This window comes from Nannospalax galili, unplaced genomic scaffold, assembly GCF_000622305.1.
Source record: "Nannospalax galili isolate Female #2095 unplaced genomic scaffold, S.galili_v1.0 scaffold1857, whole genome shotgun sequence".
In the NCBI taxonomy this organism is placed as follows: Eukaryota; Metazoa; Chordata; class Mammalia; order Rodentia; family Spalacidae; genus Nannospalax; species Nannospalax galili.
In genome coordinates this window covers 843,341-863,982 of record NW_008338858.1, presented here as the reverse complement: position 1 = coordinate 863,982, position 20,642 = coordinate 843,341, and the positions used below count along the sequence as shown (strand labels likewise).

The following is a 20,642-nucleotide window of genomic DNA, read 5'->3' as shown; positions in this document are numbered from 1 at the left end:
ATGGAATTTGTATGAAACAGTGAACCATGCGTTTTGTGTGTCACTAAACCAAAGTTTTATGAAACAATATTAATACCTGGTTTACATAGTGGCCACTGAGAGTCTTCCTTCTGATCAGTCTAGACTGTAGTTTTTAAAAAAAGCAAGTAGGACACACTAAATGGACTTCAAAGCTCAAAAATAGGTTGTCGTCCTTGAAAATTGCTAGCTTTTATCAAACTGTCCTGAAAAGTAATTGTGCTAATGTAAAACTTGTCTTCGGTGTATGAAAATTCCTGCTTCGTGACAATCTATTGATACTTTGAATTGTCAGATTTTAAAGACTTTTTTCAAATTTTGTAGATGCAAACTAGTAGCTTTTACTAATTTTAATTTTTATTTTTGTGGGATTTATTTATTTGGGGTACTGGGAACTGAATCTAGGGCTTCACACATATGAGGTGTCTTAGTTTGTTTCTTCATTGCTGTGACAAAATACTCTGACCAATACCAACTTGGTGGAGGAAAGGGTTTATTCAGCTTGCATCTCCCAGGTCACAGTTCATCAGGGAGCCCAAGGCAGGAACTCAGGGCAGGAACCTGGAAGTAGGAGCTGGAGCACAGGCCATGGAGGATCACTGCTTACTGACTTGCTCCCCTGGCCCCTTGCTCAGCCTGCTTTCTTATACAACACAGGCCCACCTGCCCAGGGGTGGCACCACCTACAGTGGGCTGGGCCCATCACTCAGCAATCAAGAAGGTGCCCCATGGACATGGCCACAGGCCAGTCCAATGAAGACAATTCCCCCACTGAGGCTCCCTCAACCCAGGTGTGTCAAGTTGACACTAAAGTTATCCAGCACACGAGGAAAGTGCTCTACCACTGAGTTATATTCCCAGTCCTCTGTGCATTTTAAAAACTATATCTATTTTTATTTTATATGTATGAGCATTATGCTTACATGTGTTTAAGTGCACCCATGTCATGCAACGCTGGCGGAGAACAGAAGAAGGTGTTGGATCCCATAGACTGGTTGTTAGCTGCCATGTGGGAACTGGGATTTGAATCAGGTCTTCTCTAAGAACAGCCAGTGTTCTTAACTGCTGAGCTATCTCTCCAGCCATGGGAAGTTAGAATTAAGAAGTCAGGGAAACAGATGTTTCTAGAAAAAATCCGCATGTCATCCCTTTGGGTCTTCCTTCACTTCTATTTTTCCTGTTTTCTTTCTTTGTCTCTCTGTGTGTGTGTGTGTGTGTGTGTGTGTGTGTTCATGAATATACTGGCAGGTATGAGCAGTCTGATGTGGGTGCTGGGACCTGAACTTGGGTCCTCTGGAAGAGCAGCAAGCAGTTTTAACCAATGAGCCATTTCTCCAGCACCCCACCCCCTCTTCTGTGCATTTTAAATGAATCAGAGTTGAGAATCTCTTCATATAGTGCCATTGGTTTTATTTCCTGTTTTGTGAATTGCCTATTTCTATGTTTTATCTGTTTCACTAACAAGTTGTCTCTTTCCTACTGATTTATTTATAAGCCTTTATTATTTGGATATTGGGCCTATGTTAATTATACAGTAAATATCTTCTTCCAATCTGAAGATAGGGTTTCATTATCTAGCCCAGATTGGTCTTAAATTCGTGGCAATCGTTCTGCCTCAGCCTTCCAAGTGCTGGGATCCCAGGTGTGAGCTACCACATCTAGCTCAAGCTTTTAAAAACTATCCTATGTACGTAGAACGGTAGTGTAAAGTGTAACAACCTTTCACATTAAGGCTTATTAAGGCTTTTGTATATTTAAGAAAATCCTTTCTATTGCTGTGGTCATAAAGAGTCTTTGATAGTTTGTTCTAGAACCTTTTTTTTTTTAACTTTTATTTTAGGTATATGAGTGTGTTACCTGCATGCGTGTAAGTGCACCCGTGTCGTGCAAAGTCCACAGAGGGCGGCGTCAGAACCCTTGGAACTGGAGTTATAGACAGTTGTTAGCTACCTGTGAGTGCGGGAAATCGAACCCCAGTCCTCTGCAAGAGCTGCCAATGCTCTTAACCCCTGAGCCATCTCTCCAGCCCCTGTTCTAGAACCTTTAAACCTGTTTTATGTATTAAGCTTTTCAACCACTCAGATTCAGCTTTCATCAAAGTCCCACATCTAAGAGCCACCCTCCTCCTAAGTTTTCTCCCCCTCCCCGTCTTCTTCCCAGACCGGGTAATAGTGAAGTTACTGGCTCACCTAGTCCTGGGCAGGGGACTGGGTGCAGGAATCCCGCCAGGGCTGCAGGCCCCAAGGCCATTCGTGCTCCTGCCAGCAGGCGGCGCTGCAACAGGAGCCGGCCGAGCGCGCTGGACGCTCTGGCTAGTGGTCTCGCCTCCTCCGCGGCTTCCGGCGCGTCTCCCGCGCTTATGCCATGGACCGTAACCCATCGCCCCCGCCGGCCGACCGGGACCAGGAGGAGGAGCAGGACCCGGCCGGGGGAGACTGCGTGGGGCGCACGGTGTACAGCAAGCACTGGCTGTTCGGCGTCCTCAGCGGGCTCATCCAGGTATTGGGATGCGCGCATGCGCGGGGGCTCCCTCACGCCGCCCGGGGACTCGATGGCTGCGGGGATGCTGCAGCCTTGCGGGGACACCGTCCACTTTTGTTTGAAAATATTATTTTTATATTGTGTGTAGGAATGTACTGCCTACATGTGTGTAAGTGCACCCGTGGCGTCTAATGTCTACGGAGAAAAGGGCGTCAGATTCCCTGGAACTGGTGTTAAGGATGGTTGTTGGTCGCCTTGTGGGTGCTGGGACTCGAACCTCTACAAGAACAGCCAGTGTTCTTAACCCGAGCCATCTCTCCAGTTCACTTTTGTGGCTCTTCCCAAAACTCAGACCTACGCACATACTCTGTCCGGGTTTTGCTCCCCAACGCCTGTCATTCTGAAGCCCAGGCCCTAACTTCATGCTTGGTGGACTTTTGTTAAAGTGGAAACAGTGACTTGGGTCAGCTCTGTTATTCCAGCAGCGGGACTCGGGCAAGCATTAACCAGAGCCTCGGTTTCTCTCACGGTTTCTGTAGACCAGGATAGTGAAACCAGTATTACCATATGTGGAGGTTTTGTGTAGGTTGAGGTTATAATAACCGGGGAGTGCTTCGGTTTCTAGGGGGCCGTCAGTATATGTGAGTTTTCTGCTCATCGTCTTCCCGACCTCCCAGCTTTTACCTCTCCAGGCCATTTCTGCACAGTGACCAGAGTACTCTTCCTTTTTGTTATTTTTAAAGGGTGCACTCGTTGCTCATAAGACAAATTGTGTATTTCTTAGCTGGAAATTGAAGTCTCTTTTAAGAGACGTCTCCTTGGCTTTTCCCAGGAACAGGTCATTGGTCCTTCATTTTCCCTGTCACAGGTCTTTGCCAACAGTTCAGTCAGCCTTTTCTATTGTGACTGTCGGTTTACATGCCTTCCCTCCACTAATCCTCAACTGTTTGAAAACAAAGGTTGTATTTTGGTCAGTCCTGCAGTTTTGCGCTGTATTGCCTGCAAACAGAGTTCACTCCATGAGTGTTGGATGTGTAGAGCCTTCCAAGGCACCAATTTTTAGAAGATACTTTGCCACGGTCGATACTTTGGAGATACTCACTTTGAGACTTCTAAATGACAGTGTTTCTTGAAGAAGAATGAACAGTTTCACTTACCTACTTTTTTCCCTCTGTGTTTCTGAAGACCGTTACATCTGAAAATGCCAAGTCCGGCTCAGACGACAAGGAGTCACAGATGGAGCTTGATGAAGAAATGGAGAATGACATCTGCAGAGTCTGGGATATGTCGATGGATGAGGTACGGGGTGTGGAAGTGAGACTGCAGAGACTCAAGGAGGATCTTTGGAAAGGTTTATTCCTTTGCCCCTGAGGAAGGCTCATGTAGCATCTGTAGTCACTCCAGCTTGTGGTTCAGGGGAACAGGTACCAGGAGCTGTGAATGCTGAAGTGTTGCCTTTGAATATTACACAGTTTTATCCTATGAACATAATAGCGTGTCCTTAACAAACATAAACCAAGACCGGTATAGTTTTACCAGGCAGTGCAGTTTCATGGGACCACTGTTATGTATAATCTGTGATTGACTGAGACTGCATTACGTGCATGGATTTTACAGTGCACATCCTTCATGGCTGCCAGATTTAGTTTTTGTACCTCACGGGTGAGATTTGGCTCTTTTGGGTCACATGTACAGTCTAGATTCACCCCTTGGGTAATATGGATAGAGTGGAATCTTTAGGAAGAAATTATTGGGCTGTCAAAGTTATATTGTGATGAGAAGTTTTTTTCTATTGAAGATTTTAACCTCGTTTTCCCTTTTTCTATTGAGGATTTTGAAAACACACATTTTAGTATTGGACATAATCCAGTAGCCTAGATCTCTGGTTTCCCTTCTCATGTTTTAAGTTCTTAGAGGATAAGAATTAGGGGTTGACGTCTTCTCCCCATGTTCCCCTCCCCCTTCTCCTGAGCCGCTAGCATAATATCTGGCAGTTAACAAATGTGCTTGAATGCTAGTGAGAATTCCTGGTGGACAGAAAAAAGACATTTAGGTTAACGTAGTCAGTGCAGAATAAAAGGAGGCTGCTCTGGGGTCGGTCACAGGCGCAGATTTGCTTCTGGAATTGTTCCATGGTCTTGGGACCAAATGCCACAATGACTCTAAAATTACTTTTGCCTTTTTGACACCTTCCTGACCTTTTTTTTTAGCCCCTGTGCCTGAAAGGAGATATAATGGAATTAAACTTTTTATGATTGTCTTAGCTTTGGAGTTTAATGAGCCATATTCAGCATCTAAATTAGTAATAATTTTTTTTGTTTGTAGGATGTGGCTTTATTTCTCCAAGAATTTAATGCTCCTGACATATTTATGGGCATACTGGTCAAATCCAAGTGCCCCCGATTAAGAGTAAGTATGTACATTTCATTTTTCTCTCTTTGATTTCCTTACTGGCTACAAGTCAATAAATTGATATGTAAATGTTTGTTGAACATTATTAGGTAATACATTACTTAAAATTATTAGATGCATAGAATTTTAGATTTGGATTAGAGAGTACAATTTTTAAAAATTTATTATGTTTTATTCTGTGTGTATGAGTGTATTGCCTGCACCCGTGTCATGCAATGCCTGAGCAGGGTGTTGGATCCCCTGGAACTGGGGTTATGGATGGTTGTTAGCTACCATGTGGGTGCTGGAGATCGAACCAGGCTTCTCTGCAATTGCAGCCAGTACACTTAACCTCTGAGCCATCTCTCCAGCCTAGGCAGTGTTTGAAGTTTTCCTGGTGATTCTGATGAGCAGCCAAGACTGAAGTGCTTGGTCTTTGACAGGAAGTTCGCTCATTCCCCCTTTAGTCTACAAGGGAAACGGTTGTGTTTTCTGCTCCTTCTTGTTTAATCCTTTCCCGGCATTTGACCATCTGCATTTTATTCAAGTGCTCCACCTGTTGCTTCTTGGCCATCACCCCACCCCCACCTCCTGGTTCAGCCTCCAAAGTGCTGGGGTTCTAGGTGTGTGCACCACAGCCAGCTTAGGTCTGTTGTTTTTTTATACTCCTAAGTTACAGCTATGTACCTATAATGCAAAGCCCTGACTTCCCCTTTGGTGACTGATGCCATGTCCAGCCTTCTTCAGGCATTCACAACTTCCGAGAGAGCTCTATCTTCTGTGTGTCCTGATTCAGTAAGTGTCACACTGATCGTAGAAACCCCTAGTGCACTTGGTAAGCGGTAGCTCTCCAGGTGTCACCCCAGAGATTCTGATTCAGGAACTGATGTGACTTGGAAATCTGTTTTGTTAGGAAGCCCCAGTGCTGTGTTCCAGAAGGTTTGAACACGGCACCATATGAACTCGCTGTGTCCTTTTTCATTTTTCCCATTAATAGGACCAGCACCTCTCACTGGGGAAACAGGAAACTTGAAACCCAGGAGCCATGTCTTGCTTACCCTTCACCTTCTGGCATCTTCTTTGCCTTCACTGTGAGCGAGCTCTCTTCGGCTCCAGGGTTTTCCGTGGCTGCCCCACCCTTTCCTATCTAGCAGCCCTGCCCTCTTGCATCTTGGTTACTGAGGCGCCAAGAAGTAGTGGTTAAATGTTCAGTCTCTGCTGTTTCCTAGTTGGGAATCTTAGGCTTGCTTGACTTCCCTGTGCTTTAGTTTCCTCATTTGAAAAGTAGGGACAGGGACAGGAGAGATGGTTCAGAAGTTCAGAACACTTGCTCTTTAGAGGACTGAGATTCAGTTTCTAGCACCTACGTGGTGGTCTATAGTCATCTGTAACTCTAGTTCCAGAGGACCCAACACCCTCTTCTGGCTTCTACTGGCACTAGGTACACACGTGGTATACATACATACAGGCAAACACATGACACACACACACATATAAAATCTTTAAAAAGTGAAATAATAGTAGTCCCATCTCATAAGGTGCTATATGAAATGATAAATGGAAAACATTTAGAGTTGTTTATTGATTATATGTGTAGGTAAGTATTGAGTGTTGTTATAATTGAGGTAAATTCTTCTTTCAAACTTTTTTTTACTTTATGCATTGCATATTTTACTGCCAAGATAACCCTCCTAAATTGTTTCAGCATGTTGTGTCCCCTTTTTGAGAACCTTCACAGCTCCACATACCTTCCCATGTTTAGTCTTCAGCGTGATGGTCGGACCCTTTTCATGCTGATCCTTTTCCTCTGCTGGTTCACCTCGTGCTGGTCTCCTGTTTTATGCTCTAGCCAGTGTTTTCTTTGTGTATTAGCTGTACATGTTAGTCCCTGAGGAGTCATTTCCTCCCTGATCTCGTTATCTGTAACTCCTGCCCTTGAACTTTGTGTCTTTTGTTCCTTCTCAGCTATCAACGTTGTCAGAGTTAGAGGACAGGACAGGAGAGGCAGTATAGGCAGCACAGGTCCCTGTCCTGTCTTCCCTTCTCCCCTCAAACTTGGCTCAGTGAAAGTTTTTTCAAGTTGTTATTCTGTGTGGCTTTCTCCTCAGAGCCATTGTGACCTGTGAAATTTGATTTGGCAGGAAATCTGTATGGGAATTCTAGGTAACATGGCCTGTTTCCAGGAGATCTGTGTGTCCATCAGCAGTGATAAAAATCTTGGGTAAGTCTTACTGCATAATAACATTTCTCAAAATGGATTCTAACCTCCTATCTGAGGAAGTCCTAATACGTAGGGAAGATGGAAAATGTGAAGTTGGTGTTTCATTGTTTTGAACACTTCGGGAAGTACACTGAGTGCTGATGACAACTGGGGTGTCCGCACTATGTATGGACATAAATAAGTCAGGATTGAGCCTGTGTATCAGCAGCAGAGACCTGAGTCATCAAGAGGGAGTAAGCAGGCCAGGTGAAGAGTATGTAGGGCTGGAGGTGGGGGCAGCTGACCAGAATCCCAAGCAAGTTAGGACTCAGAGCTAGTCTGGGAAGCGAGATTTGTTGAACAGTTGCTCTGAGAGCTTCAAGTTGTTGAACAGTTGCTCTGAGAGCTTCAAGTTACATCAGGGAGTGGGACATGCCAAAAGACTAGAGGATACAGGCTTGATCTGGGACTACAAGGCTTTCAGACTTCCACCTGGAGGCTGGATCTCCTTTACATGCACAGAAGTTTTGGGTAGAGGGCCCTTTAATAGTGAAGGTCCTGGTGGCTACTTAGTGGATCTGAGGACACTGGAAAGTTAGGTGATAAATTTGGTGGGTGTGTTCATTTTCTTGGTAGAAGGTTCATGGCTGTTAATCAGAGTCTCAAGGAAGTCTGTGCCTTAGATAGGTTAAGGCATCTGCTCTAGGCAGTTCTTATCTGAGCTCAGGGGGGTTTATCACAGAATTCAAGTATCCGAGCCTATCAAAAAAAGTTGTTCTTACATTTATTCAGTGGGATGCTCTGCAGCGATGAACTGCAGGTGAATCTGATATATACGGTGGTGAGCAAAAAGCCTGAGACTCGAAGAGTATGTACACAACATTGATCTAAACTTCTACGGTACCTACTGTGTGTACAGTGATTATGTGTCACCTAAAAACAAATAAAAAGATGGATAGATAACAGAAAGGTATTTTAAGGAAAAAAAATATATTTTTAAATAAAATTTAGAAACAAAATATGAAACCATGAAACGAGGGCCGAAAAGGACACGATGCTGGATGCGTTAGGGTGACCTTTTCTCAGTGGGGAAAGCCTTGTGATTGGAGTGGGACGCAGGCTGCTAGGTGAGCAGCTCTTGAAGTTTTGCTTCATAATTGTTCACAAATCACAGATTTGCTTCTTGGCGGGTTTTCTGCATTTATGCTTTATTTAACAATAAAAAATGTTGAAAAAGTTAAATGCAGAGGCTAGAGAGATGGCTGAGTGGTTAAGAGCACTGGCTGCTTTTGCAGAGGACCCGGGTTTGGTTCCCAGCACCCACTTGGTGGCTAACAGCCATCTGTAACTCCAGTTCCAGGGGATCTGATGGCCCCTTGTCTTCCTTGGTCATTGCTTGACACAGGTGCACTTACATGCAGGCAATACACCCATACACATAAAACTTTTTTTTAAAAAGTTAAATGCGAGCTGGTATTTGAGATGAGAGAAGCTCACGGCTCACTGTTTTGCAGGCAGGTGATACTGCATTGTGTGTACGACTCAGACCCACCCACTCTCCTGGAAACAAGCAGGTAGGCTTTCCTCTGTGTGGCATCTGTAAAATCACTTATCAGGGAACCCAGGAAGATAGAGTCAGCGCTTACCAGCTCCCTGTACTGTTTTCCCGACTTGATATTAAGCTGACATTTATCATGTAGGTTGTTGCTCACTTGCCTTTCCCAGACAGAAGTGGCCAGTGTCTGGGTTGAAAGGATCCGGGAGCAACCAGCTGTTCATGATAGTATTTGCTTCATCATGTCAAGTTCAACAAATGGTAAGTTACCTTGTAATCTAGAGAGACAAATGTGTAGTATTGTTAGGGAAGCACTTTCCCATGAAGGAAGGCGGGGTGTAACCGCAACACCTTTGGAATAAGTGCAGCCGTGTTTGTTGGACGACTGTGGGGACTTTGCTTCCCCTCAGCACCAAGCTTGGCTTCTCAGGTTAATCTCTGTTCTCTGCAGTTGACTTGCTGGTGAAGGTGGGGGAGGTTGTGGACAAGCTCTTTGACTTGGATGAGAAGCTAATGTTGGAGTGGATTAGAAATGGGGCTGCTCGCCCTCTGGACCAGCCTCAGGAAGACTGTGACGAGCAGCCAGTGTTCAGGATTGTACCCTGTGTACTGGAAGCTGCCAAGCAAGTACGGTAGGTGAACTGCTTTATACAGAACGTTCTGGACAAATCCAAACGCTGAAAACACCCTTAGATGGAAAAGTCTGTCCTTTGGGAGGATGGAGTTTGCAGCTGGTCGTTCTTAGGTTTAATTCACTTCTTATACTTGTGGCAGAAGATTTACTCTTTTCAAGAACTGTAAGAATGTCATTCAGTCACAGTAAGTGCTCAGCTTGCTGTGGTTACTGACAACTTCATCAGCCATCTCACATATCTGAAATAATCAAAGGGAAAAGATTTCCTTGTGTTTTATTTTGCACTGAACATAAAGCAACTCCCTAACTGAACATGTCTATTTTCTTCATCCTTTCCCCTGTGTACATGCACCAGTCTGGATAAGTGATCGACTCGGGCACTTTAACGTCCTGGCATGAGAGACAGTCGATCTTGTAGGGCATTGAGAGAATTTATTATTGGTCACCAGAAACTTAGCAGTGGAATCAGTCTGCTTAGTAGCTAATAGTATATTCTTAGTACTTAATACGCTGCATTAAAAACTTTATGTCCTTTATGAAATGAGAATTAAGATTTTCATCTCCCACACCTGATCTTCAGTACCTTCCAGTCAGTGAATGATGCCGCCAGCTTGTGCTTCAGGTGTCCTGTTGCCGTCTGTAGGATACAATTCAGATTTAGAAACAAGGCAGACCTGGCTCACCAGGCATCATGGAAGCTTTTCCAGCCTGTCTTAGCTGAGCCAAGCTCCCTAGTCTCCGAGCCTTTGCTCAGGAAGTCTCTCTCCTTTGCCCCAAATGCTCCTTTGCCCCTTCAGATGCCTGTGTAAACTCACTTCTCTGAAGACACCTTCCTGGTGAAGTCTGAGTGCTCTGTGGTCTTAGCACATTTCACTGTATTATAACTGCCCCTTTATTTTCTTTCCTTCAGACTGTTAAGCTTTATGGAGATAGACATCAAATGTCATGTGTACCTCTGTCTTCCATCCCCTACTAAGTACCTACACACAGTCGATGCTTAAGTAAGCACTGCTGACCCATTGTTTCAGTTGCTCACTGTTTGCATGTAGCCATCTGGTTGAAGAACCAGCATTCTGAGTTTCTAAGACTATAAACTGTTGATCAAAAGGATGGCCTGTGACATCAGGTGAGCAGCAATACTGTGTGTGCCTGGTGCTGGGGGCCTCACGCTCCTCCCATAAGGTCTCGGTGTCAGCCACAGGCACTTTCATTTCTTGTCCTGTGTGTAATTATGTTCTTTCTCTCTCTCTCTTTCTCTCTCTCTCTTTCTCTCCCTCACACACACACACACACACACACACACCCCTATATATGTATACACGCATGTAAATCTACACATACATATATATATATATTTCTGTTTCCCCATTATAATGTAACTTTTCACGAACAGAAATGTTATTTTGTTGTCTGTTTCATGGTTGGTACCTTTGGAAAATGACTAGCACAAACTAATAAATACATTTCTTGAGTGAATAATTGACTGCATGCAACCTCTACACCCAAGGCTCAGGGAACATCACGGAAGAGGGGGTGAAGAGAGTAAGGGCCAGAGGAGGGGCAAAACTGCTGCTAGCTAATGTCTTCTAGACATGACAGGGAGGCTGCACCAGTGAGGTCTCCACAGGATGGTAGTCTAATAAGAGCTGCACAATGACAGAACCATTTGACTTGCCAAAGTGCATGGGGGAAATTTTGTGGGGTCCCACCGCAAGATGGAGAGGTTCAGGGGATGTTGAGGGGGGAAGAATCAGTTTTCTCCAAGAACTAGCTCTCTGAGAGGTAATCTGATCCCAAGTAGGCAGCCCTAAACATAAATGGACTAAATGCATGGTACAACAAGAGTCTGTATGTATATATACACACACGTATGTATGTATACATATATATGTATATATATAGTGTGTGTGAACACATAACACTAATAAGAGGACAAATAATTGAGAGGGATTGAGGAGACATGGGAGGAGGTGGCGGGAGACTGGGATGGCTGGAAATAATACAAATATAATACTCATGAAATTCTCAAAAATAAAAAATGAAAAGGCCCAACGAACTCTTGAAAAAATAATACCAATAAGCCGGGTGTGGTGGCACACGCCTTTAATCTCAGCACTTGGGAGGCAGAGGCAAGTGGATCTCTGTGAGTTCAAGGCCAGCCTGGTCTACAAAGCGAGTTTCAGGCCAGCTGGCACTATAGAGAGACCCTGTCTCAAAAAGACCAAAAAAATAATCGTAGTAATAGTAATTGATTGCAGTTCTCTAGACTGTGAAGTTGGTGATGAAGTGCTTTTGCCTTTTCTGTTCAGTTCCGAAAACCCGGAAGGGCTGGATGTCTACATGCACATCTTACAGCTGCTGACCACTGTGGATGATGGAATTCAAGCAATTGGTAAGGTAGTTTCTTGGAACCCACTGTAGTCATTCACCTAATTGCTTGCTGTTTTTAAATTGCTACTTTGTTAAAATGCTTCTTAAGTACAGTGTCCTGATACGAGAAAAGACACGTGGAATTTACTCTTTGACATGGTGTGCCATGAATTCTGCCAAGCAGACGACCCACCCATCATGCTGCAGGAGCAGAAGACGGTGCTGGCCTCTGTGCTCTCAGTGCTGTCAGCCATCTGCTCCTCACAGGCAGAGCAGGAGCACCCGAAGATGGAAACAGGCAAGTATCACATCTGTTCACCAAGGTAAATTGGAGTCTGCCAGATTTTAAATGCCAGTCGTGTGTGTTTTCTTCACTGGGTTCATCCTCAATTTTACCCATTAAGAAGAAAAAAAAAATACACACACACACACACACACACACACACACACACCATTTATTCTCCTAGTTGTGTAAAATGAAAATTGATTATAAAATTTATAAATGGCATCAGGAGGGGCTGGGGTATAGCTCAGTGACGGAGGGCATGCTTAGCATATATGAGGCCCTGATTTCAATCTCGGCTCCCAAACCCAAAAAACCAACCCTCCTGCCCCAAACCAGGCATCAGCCTGTGTCTGTAAACACTCCGTCCAAGTTCTGCGCTGCTTTTACCTCTGCTGCCCTATCAGTTCCCTCTGTGTTCGGTAGGGAGGTTTTATGTCTTGGTACCTGGTAAGATCTTCTCTCTTCAGTCTGATTGTCAGAATGTTTTTTCTGTTAGGCTTGTTTAGTGCTGAGTAGGTTGAAAAGTTCAAAGCCCCGAACTCTTTGTGATATTTTAATTGGATCATGTTAAGTGTATAGGGCATCCCAGGATGTGCTGTGGCTATGCCTTTGTGCGAGTCTTACTTCAGAAGTGGTTTTCTTCCCTTGAATCTTGCTATTTCTTAGCAGGTTTACTCCTAGATGTATAGTTCTCTTGCGGCTGCTGTTCTCTGTTAGTTGCTTTCTTCCATTGATGATTGTTGGGATTTATGAAGGCTGTTCATTTCTGTATGTTAATTTTTTTTTGGTCTTTTTGAGACAGGGTCTCCCTGTAGCCCCAGCTGGCCTGGAACTCACTATGTAGACCAGGCTGGCCTTGAAGTCACAGAGATACGCCTGCCTCTGCCTCCCAGGTGCTGGGATTAAAGGCATACACCACCACGTTTTTTTAACATGCAAACAAACTTCATTGAAAGGTGAAGATTCACACACACACACACACACACACACACACACACACACACTCACACCCTCACTGGTTTTCCCGTTTTTTGTTTTGTGTTTGTCATGCCGGGGATTGGGCCCCGAGCCTCGACATGCAGGCATGCACTCTGCCACTGAGCTGCGTCCATTCCTGTCTTGCTGTAAGACTTCCCATTCTAATCTTGAACTATTCTGACACTGCTTTGACTTTAAGTTACCGTGCTTTGTCATTTTTCGCTCCAATTTCTTCCTCTTATCTAATTGGTTGCTTAGTGTCTTTGGTGTTTTAAAATAACAGTGGTAGAAAGCATCCTTCTCTTGTTCCTGACTTCATTGGTAATGATGCTAGAGTTTCACCAGTAAGCTTTGCAGGGGTAAGGTATTTGTTTCTGCCACTCAAGTATTGCTCTGTTCTTATTTTATTAAGAGTTTTAAATAAATGAGCATTGACTACTTCTGAGTGTCGTTTCTGTATCTCTGGAGAGGTCATCTTGCTGAGCAGGTAATGTTGGGACAGACTGATGAGCTGGTGGTGGCAGGCAGGTGAACGCCGGGAGGGTAGCACCCTCTGCAGATGGAGACAAGCAAGTGGCAAAGCACGAGCACTGCTGTGCTTCGGGTATCTCGACCCTGGCTTGGTGTCTTTGCTTTCGTGATGGGCAGAGAAGTTGCACATCTGGCCATGGGGAGAGTGTGGAGGGCGGGAACCTTGGCTGTGAAGAAGATGGGGAGCCATGGATGGTTTGAAGCAGAGGTTGGATAGACACAGCTGACTGCAGTAGGTCATGGGTTGATGAGAGCACAGGGGTCATGGGTACTAAGGGAGAAGAGGTAGCAGGCTGGGTGGCATTCGAGGCAAGTGATGTCCTAACTGGGATGAGGCGGCAACAGTGGACGTAGGGGAGAATACCATGGCGTTCTGCTCATTTAGGCGTTCTGCTCATTTAGGAAGTGCCATTAAGTTTCTGTTAGCTGATAGGATAGGGACGGCAGAGGGATAAAAGTTTAGGATTTCTCTGGCAGTTTTATTCCCTAAACTTGCTGTTACCAAGGTGAGGTGTCAATTGCTGTGACAAAACACTCGGACCAATACCAACTTGGGGAGGAAAGGGTTTATTTGGTTTACATCTCCTGGGTCACTATTCATTGCTGAGGGAGCCCAAGGTATGAATGAAGGAGCCCAACTCAGGGCAGGAATGGGTATGAGGGAGCCCGACTCAGGGCAGGAACCTGGAGGCAGGAGCTGAAGCACAGGCCATGGAGGAACACTGCTTACTGGCTGCTCCCCTGTCCTGTGCTCAGCCTGTTTTCTTATACAATACAGAACAATCTGCCCAGGGGTGGCACCGCCCACAGAAGGCTGGGCCCTCCCACATCACTCAAAAATCAAGAAGATGCCCCACAGACATGGCCATAGGCCAGTTTAATGGAGACAATTCTCCAATTGGGGCTCCCTCTACCCAGGTGTGTCAAGTTGGCAACTAAAGCATCCAGCACACTGCTTTGATGTGAAATGAAAGTATCTCTTACTGAAATCTGTTTATCTCATTCTCTGTTACCATATGCAATTTGGTTAATGAATGCTGATGTCCTGTCATATATGTAATTTTTCTGTTAACCCATGTAGAGTTTACATGTGATATCAGGAATGTAGCTTTCTTTTGTTTTTTAATTATGTATATGCGTATCTTTGTGGGGGTATATGCACATGACTGTGGGTGCCCAAGTAGGCCAGAAGCATCAGATCCCCTGGAGCTGCCTGATGTGGGTGCTCAAACTAAACTTGGGTCCTCTGGACTAGCACTACACACTTAACTGTTGAGCCTCTCCCCAGTCCCAGAATCTACTTTTTTGATGTCACAGGACTAGGTTCCCCAGGCCTTCCCTACTATTTCCTCTTGGGGCCTTTGCACTCTCCTCTGACAGAGATATTGGCCTTCTCCATTGCCACCCCTCTAACCCCTCCAGCCCCACCCCCTACCCCTCTGACCCCTCTGACCCCTCTGGCCCCTCCGACCCCCCCGACACTGTAGCTCCCAGCTCAGTGTCACGTCTTGCAGCCCTGCTCAGCTGCTTCTTTGAGGTTCTTTCCATTTCCTTTATAGAACTTAACAGAAATCTGGAATGACTTACGTATTTGAAAGTATGAAACTGTAAGCCTCTTAAAGGCTGGCGCCTTGGCGAGCTTGCTCACTGCTCCATGTGTACTCCCTAAAATATGTCTATCTCTAGTTCAGTGCGAATGGATGGATGAATGACCAAATGAGGGAATGAATGAATGAGAACCTACACTACCTGGCTGATTTTATGCCCCTTGATTCCGTGCAGTAGATCTTCCTCTAATTGACAGCCTAATTCGGGTGTTACAAAATATGGAACATTGCCAGAAGAAACCAGAGAACTCCACAGAGTCCAACACAGAAGACCCTAAGAAGTCTGATTTAACCCAAGACGACTTCCATTTGAAGATCTTGAAGGATATTTCATGTGAATTCCTTTCTAATATTTTTCAGGCATTAACAAAGGTAGGAAAGAAGAATTGGGGATTTCTTCAGCAAAAAAATGTGAATTGCTTGATGCCCTAATCTTTAAACTCCTGTGGCTTTTTAGGGGAGAGGTGAGTGTGCTGCTTAGAACCTGGAACATGATGGATGGGTTGAGCAAGCACATGCCACTGAACTGCAGCTCAGTCCTGCCTAGGTTTTATTTTATTTTTTTATTTAAAGCTTTTTTATTTCTTTTTATTTTATGTGAGTGTTTTGCTCATGTGTACGTAAGTGCACCATGTGTGTGCAATGCCTGAAGAGATTAGAAGAGGGAGTCAGATCCCCTGGAACTGGAGTGACAGATGGTTGTTAGCCACCAAGTGGGTACTGGGAACCAAACTTGGCCCTCTGCAAGAGCAGCCAATGCTCTTAACCATTGAGCCATCTCTCTAGCCTGTTATTTTTTATTTCGTGTGTGGGGGTTGAGTGCTCACGTTTAGAGTCAGAGGACAACTTACAAGAGTCAGTTCTTTTCTACCATGTGGTTGTTTTTATATATAAAAGTAATATGACTGTTCTCAATTTGGGAAAATAAAGAAAAATCTTACATTTATAATCTTAAAATAACAACAGATGTGGTTTAGTATATATATGCGGGTATATGTATGTGTGTGTCAGTAGACCATATTACTAAAATGCTATAGCTATGTGAAAATGTTGTGGTTTTTTTTGTTATTAACAAAATGGAACATTTTTGTATATATTTGTATATCATTTGTGTTTCTTCTTTAAAAATTTTTTTTATTTTGTATTTTTGTGCTACTTGGAATCAAACCCAGGGCCTCTCACATGCTGGCCTTACCACTGAGCTACCTCCCTAGCCTGATATTCCCATTCTGAGTCTTTGTATGAACGAATGGATAATAAATCTTTTTTATACTCATTTCAGACATTTTTCCAACTGTTTGCTGTTGCTTTTGGTTTTTTGCTGGGAAGGATGAACATATTTTGATTTTTAAGTTACAGGAAATAGAAGGAAAGCAGATTGAGAATAAACCCAGGATCATGAAACTTCTTACTTCACCTTAAGGGAATTTGGATTTAATCTTGAGGAAATTGAGGAGCTGCTGAACTTGGTGTTTGTTTGCTTGTTTGTTTTTTGTTTAGCAAGTGACATGACCAATTTAGAAAGCTTATTCCAAACACTCTAGGGAGAAAGGAATGGGTCAGGCAGCCCAGCTAATGGGTTCTTAAGGCTGGTAATCTTCAAGAATAATCTGGAAAATGAGAGCCTAATGGAAGGAAGACTGGGGTAAGAGGAAAGTTTAACTGAGTAGAACTGAACACTTCGGGGTGCGAGCTCCAGCTGGAGCATCTCAGCTGTGCCTGCGCTTTCTGTAAGGCTGTGATTGGGTTATGAGCCTCTTCATGGCGCTTCAGCAAGATCCCTTTGAAATGCCTGTGGGACCAGTCAGTGATTGTGTGTGCTCATATCTGCTCACCAGATGTGGCTCTAGAAATTTTCCTTTTCTGACATTAAATCTTCTGTTTGTTTTAGGAAACTGTGGCTCAGGGGCTGAAGGAGGGCCAGTTAAACAAACAGAAATGTTCCTGTGCATTTCAAAGCCTCCTTCCTCTCTATGGCCCTGTGGTGAGTAGGGTATTTACTCCTATTTGGGTAGGTGCTGGTTTCATAGAACTATGAAATAAAACATTCTCAAGCAATCTTGGAATCTTTGAAGCCGTTGTAGGAAAAGATCGTACACTTCACATGGCTTAATGCCCCGTGGAAGAGCTGGCTGGAGGCTAGTTCATCCTTCCTGGCTTGGGTGTATTTCTAATCTCAAGAGGAAGGAATCCACATGCACTTGATGCTGTTCCTTCTTGTTCTGAGATAGACAGCCTCCGTAGTAAGAAAAAGCTTGACTTCTTGGGACTCAGTTTTTATGGTTCAAAGTAAGGATGCTTTATGAGAGAATGTGGAATGAGGGCATCAGGGAGCTTGTTGGCAAAGAGGATGGTAATAACATCAGAAGCCCACCCTGACAGGACAGCATCAGGACAGTCTGTGATGGCTTAAGGGTAGAAGGACCTGGTGAGGGCTATCACTTCCATCATGTTTCAAGGAGCTACACAGGAAGGGCCTTGATTGTTGCCTGTGGATCCGAAGGCTTGCCTTTCCATTGGACCATTTGGAAACCACAGGAGAAGCATTTTTATAATTAACCATCAGTATCTTCACACAACCTTTTCTTCCACCTCAGTGATGCAATGCTTTGTTTGACACACAGGTAGAAGACTTTGTTAAAATCCTACACGACGTTGATAAGGCCCTTGCTGAGGACCTGGAAGAGAGCTTCCCAAGTTTGAAGGTTCAGACTTAACACCCAAGTTCAGATTTCTACTGTTCAAGAAATAAACTTTGTGTTTTTTATGGTTTGAAATTGACATGCTTTCAGAAAGTCTTGGATAAAAGTCCTCTTACATCGTAATCGCCTAGTGTCATCCCAGGCCTCCTCCTCCGTCCTGTTCGTTGGAACCTGAAGTGTCACCGCTGTCACCTCCCCCCTTTCAAACTGATTATTTGTCATTAATCTTTAGCTGAAGAAGAGAGCAAACGTGCGAGCTTCTCAAAATCGCAGCTTTCAAACACTCGAGTTTCTTTACACCTGTCATGTTTTCAGTGGTAATTTTGTGTCCAAGTATGTTTAGCTGTACGAACAGAATCCAATAACTTTTTATTATTTTATGCAATTAGAAGCAGAGACTGTCAGTTTAGACCTGAGAAGTGGCTCGGGAACCGTGTCCTCTTTCCCCTCTGTGTGGCCTGTGGTGTAGACGTTGCATTCCCGTCTGTTGCGGTAAAGGGGACTGTGCTCGGTCTTCTGTCTGTAGTCAGGGAAAAGAGGCGTTACAGGAGGTCTTGTCAGCCTCCCTTGACCTCTCTCCCTTGTATTTAAAATCTGGGCCCCTCCCTCCCTCCCTCTGGGAGAGGGAAGGCGTGACTGGCTTTAGGATAGTCACTCCAGAATCTGCTCTGACGTGGGGGCATGTTTTAGCCATTCTGCAGGTGCCGTTTATGTAGTCCTCTACAGATTGTTGGTAACCACATGAAGGTGTTCCTTTGCCTTTGCTCCATTTCAGTGCGTTTTGTGTCCACAGATGACGGTAGAAACGCTGACATTTGATTTAACCACATTAGCAAGATGGCCAGTTTTCAGCCTAATTTTAGTGGTTGAATTTCAGAAGATGATTTGCTTGAACACATTTAATGTAAGATTGAGGGAGAGTAGTGACCTCTGACCCTCCCAGGCTGTGCAGGTGACCCCCCCCCATGAAAATCCTCAGATAATAGCACCTTGTGAAGTAGCCAACTTCCTGACTGAACGTGGAACCTCTGGGGTTTCAAAGAGGCTCAGTTCCAGGTTACAAAGCCCGCTTTCCAAACCATCCCAGTTTATCTCAGACCCCTTTTGAATGTAAAGGATTGGTTTTACTTTGCGTTTTGTTTTTTTTTCCTTGAGGAATGTTTGCAGATGGAGCACAGGGGACACTGTTTTGGGTAAAAGAGTACAAGTTCCCTTGGGAGGCAGAGGCAGGCGGATCTCTGTGAGTTCAAGGCCAGCCTGGTCTACATAGTGAGTTCCAGGACAGCTGGGGCTACAGGGAGACCCTGTCTCCAAAAAAAAAAAAAAAAAAAAAAAATACAAGTTCCAGGTTAAAGGTGATTTTCATGGCTAAAAAGAATTGGGCTACTAAATTAAATTCTTACAGTTAAACTAATAAGTTTACTTTGTTTGCCCGACCTCAGAGCTAACTTTATTGGCACTGTAACCCCTTGTCTGTCGTTTGTTTTTAGATAGGCTTTCATGTAATCCAGGCTGGCCTAGAATTCCTTGTGCAGCCCAGGCTGGCCCAGAACTCATGCCTGGTGCTTCTATATTATTTTTTATTTTATGTGTATGAGTTTATTGCCTGCATACAAGTGTACCCATGTTGTGCAGTGCCTTCAGAGATCAGAAAGGGTGTTGGATCCCTGGAACTGGAGTTATGAATGGTTGTTAGCTGCCATTTGGGTGCTGGAAATGAACCTGGGTCCTCTGCAAGAGCAATCAGTGCTCTTAACTGCTGAGCCATCTCTCCAGCCCGTAGGTATGCTTTTCAGGGATAAGCAGTTTGTAGCCGCATATTCTCTGCACATTGGCCAGTTAAGGTTTTCTGTGTTTATTACCATCTGCTGCATAAGAAGTGTCTCTGGTGAAAGTTCAGAGATGCATTAATCTGTGAGTATAACAATAGGTCACTCTCATACTGTATCTATTTAGCAGAATCATAGTATCAGGCTCTCCCCTCTGTCCTGTGACCTGTCTAGCCTCAGGTTCCTAGGCCTGATATCAGTGTCAGGTATGGGCTCCATCCTATGAAGGAGAACTTAAATCCAATTAGAAAGGGGTTGGTCGCTCCTATAGTATTCAGCCCACTGTTGTACTGGCGGGCACATCTTGCTCACAGGAGTTACAGCTGGCAAGGTTGATGATTTTTTGTCTTCAGGTAGCACGTATAACACCTTCCAAGTGTTAAAAGTGTTTAAGTGCTGTATGATTTGAAGACGTGACACAAAATACAGCGCTTGAATCTGTTGCAGTGGACTTTCAAAGTGGTACTTTCTACATAAGTGAAGTTTGAAGCTGGAGAGTACATGGCAGGCGAACTTCCCTGTGCTTCTGCAGGGGAGGAAGGAAGAATTATGGGGGACACCTAAGTGAGATGTATATTTCTGAGATTTAATTAAATTTAATTTTTTGGATTTATTTTATGCATGTGAGTGTTTGCCTGCATGTATATAAGTGCACCCATGTCATGCAGTGCCAGTGGAGGTCAGAAGAAGGCATCGGATCCCCTGGAACTGGAGTTATGGACTGTTGTTAGCCACCGTGTAGGTGCTGGGAATGGAACCTAGGTCCTCTGCAAGAGCAGCCAATGCTCCTAACTATTGTGCCATCTGTCCAGCCCCTAAACTTCAATGTTTGAAGTACCTGATTATTTCAAAAGAATGTGTCCTGTCTTGTATAGAAAATACTTCCTCCCTTACAGCTGATGAGGTATTATTCGGCTCTGATGGACTTGGTGTTTTGTTTTGTTTTTCCCTTTCTCTGATCCAACTCCTAGGAGTTAAACAGGTTTTTTCACTGTATCATTAATCTCTCTGATTGCTTTGACTTTGAGTAACTTACTTGACAACGTTGACATGCAACGGG

At 44.3% G+C, this 20,642-nt stretch overlaps 1 protein-coding gene across 5 annotated transcripts; it reads left to right on the top strand.

The window, feature by feature from the left end:
• The first annotated feature begins 2,342 nt into the window (after positions 1-2,342).
• Saal1 (serum amyloid A like 1) lies at positions 2,343-18,731 on the top strand. 5 transcript variants are annotated; one of them, XM_008833394.3, is made up of 12 exons: positions 2,343-2,517; positions 3,685-3,798; positions 4,825-4,908; positions 7,032-7,111; positions 8,605-8,664; positions 8,791-8,906; positions 9,097-9,277; positions 11,589-11,671; positions 11,759-11,947; positions 15,412-15,423; positions 16,943-17,035; positions 17,676-18,731. In XM_008833394.3, the coding sequence occupies exons 1-12, from the start codon at positions 2,383-2,385 to the stop codon at positions 17,690-17,692; spliced, it is 1,164 nt and encodes a 387-aa protein (XP_008831616.1). In that variant the 5' UTR covers positions 2,343-2,382; the 3' UTR covers positions 17,693-18,731. The 5 variants fall into 5 exon arrangements, with proteins under 5 accessions (XP_008831616.1, XP_029419516.1, XP_029419517.1 ...); XM_029563656.1 differs by having other exon boundaries at positions 15,412-15,515; XM_008833393.3 differs by having other exon boundaries at positions 2,360-2,517; positions 15,227-15,423.
• The last annotated feature ends 1,911 nt before the right edge of the window (positions 18,732-20,642 follow it).

Excerpts from the sequence above, each read along its gene's own strand:
- Saal1 (XM_008833393.3), top strand. The coding sequence starts at position 2,383 with ATGGACCGTAACCCATCGCCCCCGCCGGCCGACCGGGACCAGGAGGAG. Across the intron at positions 4,909-7,031 it reads CCAAGTGCCCCCGATTAAGA|GAAATCTGTATGGGAATTCT; the intron begins GTAAGTATGTAC and ends TTGATTTGGCAG. Across the intron at positions 8,665-8,790 it reads ACTCTCCTGGAAACAAGCAG|GTTGTTGCTCACTTGCCTTT; the intron begins GTAGGCTTTCCT and ends TTTATCATGTAG.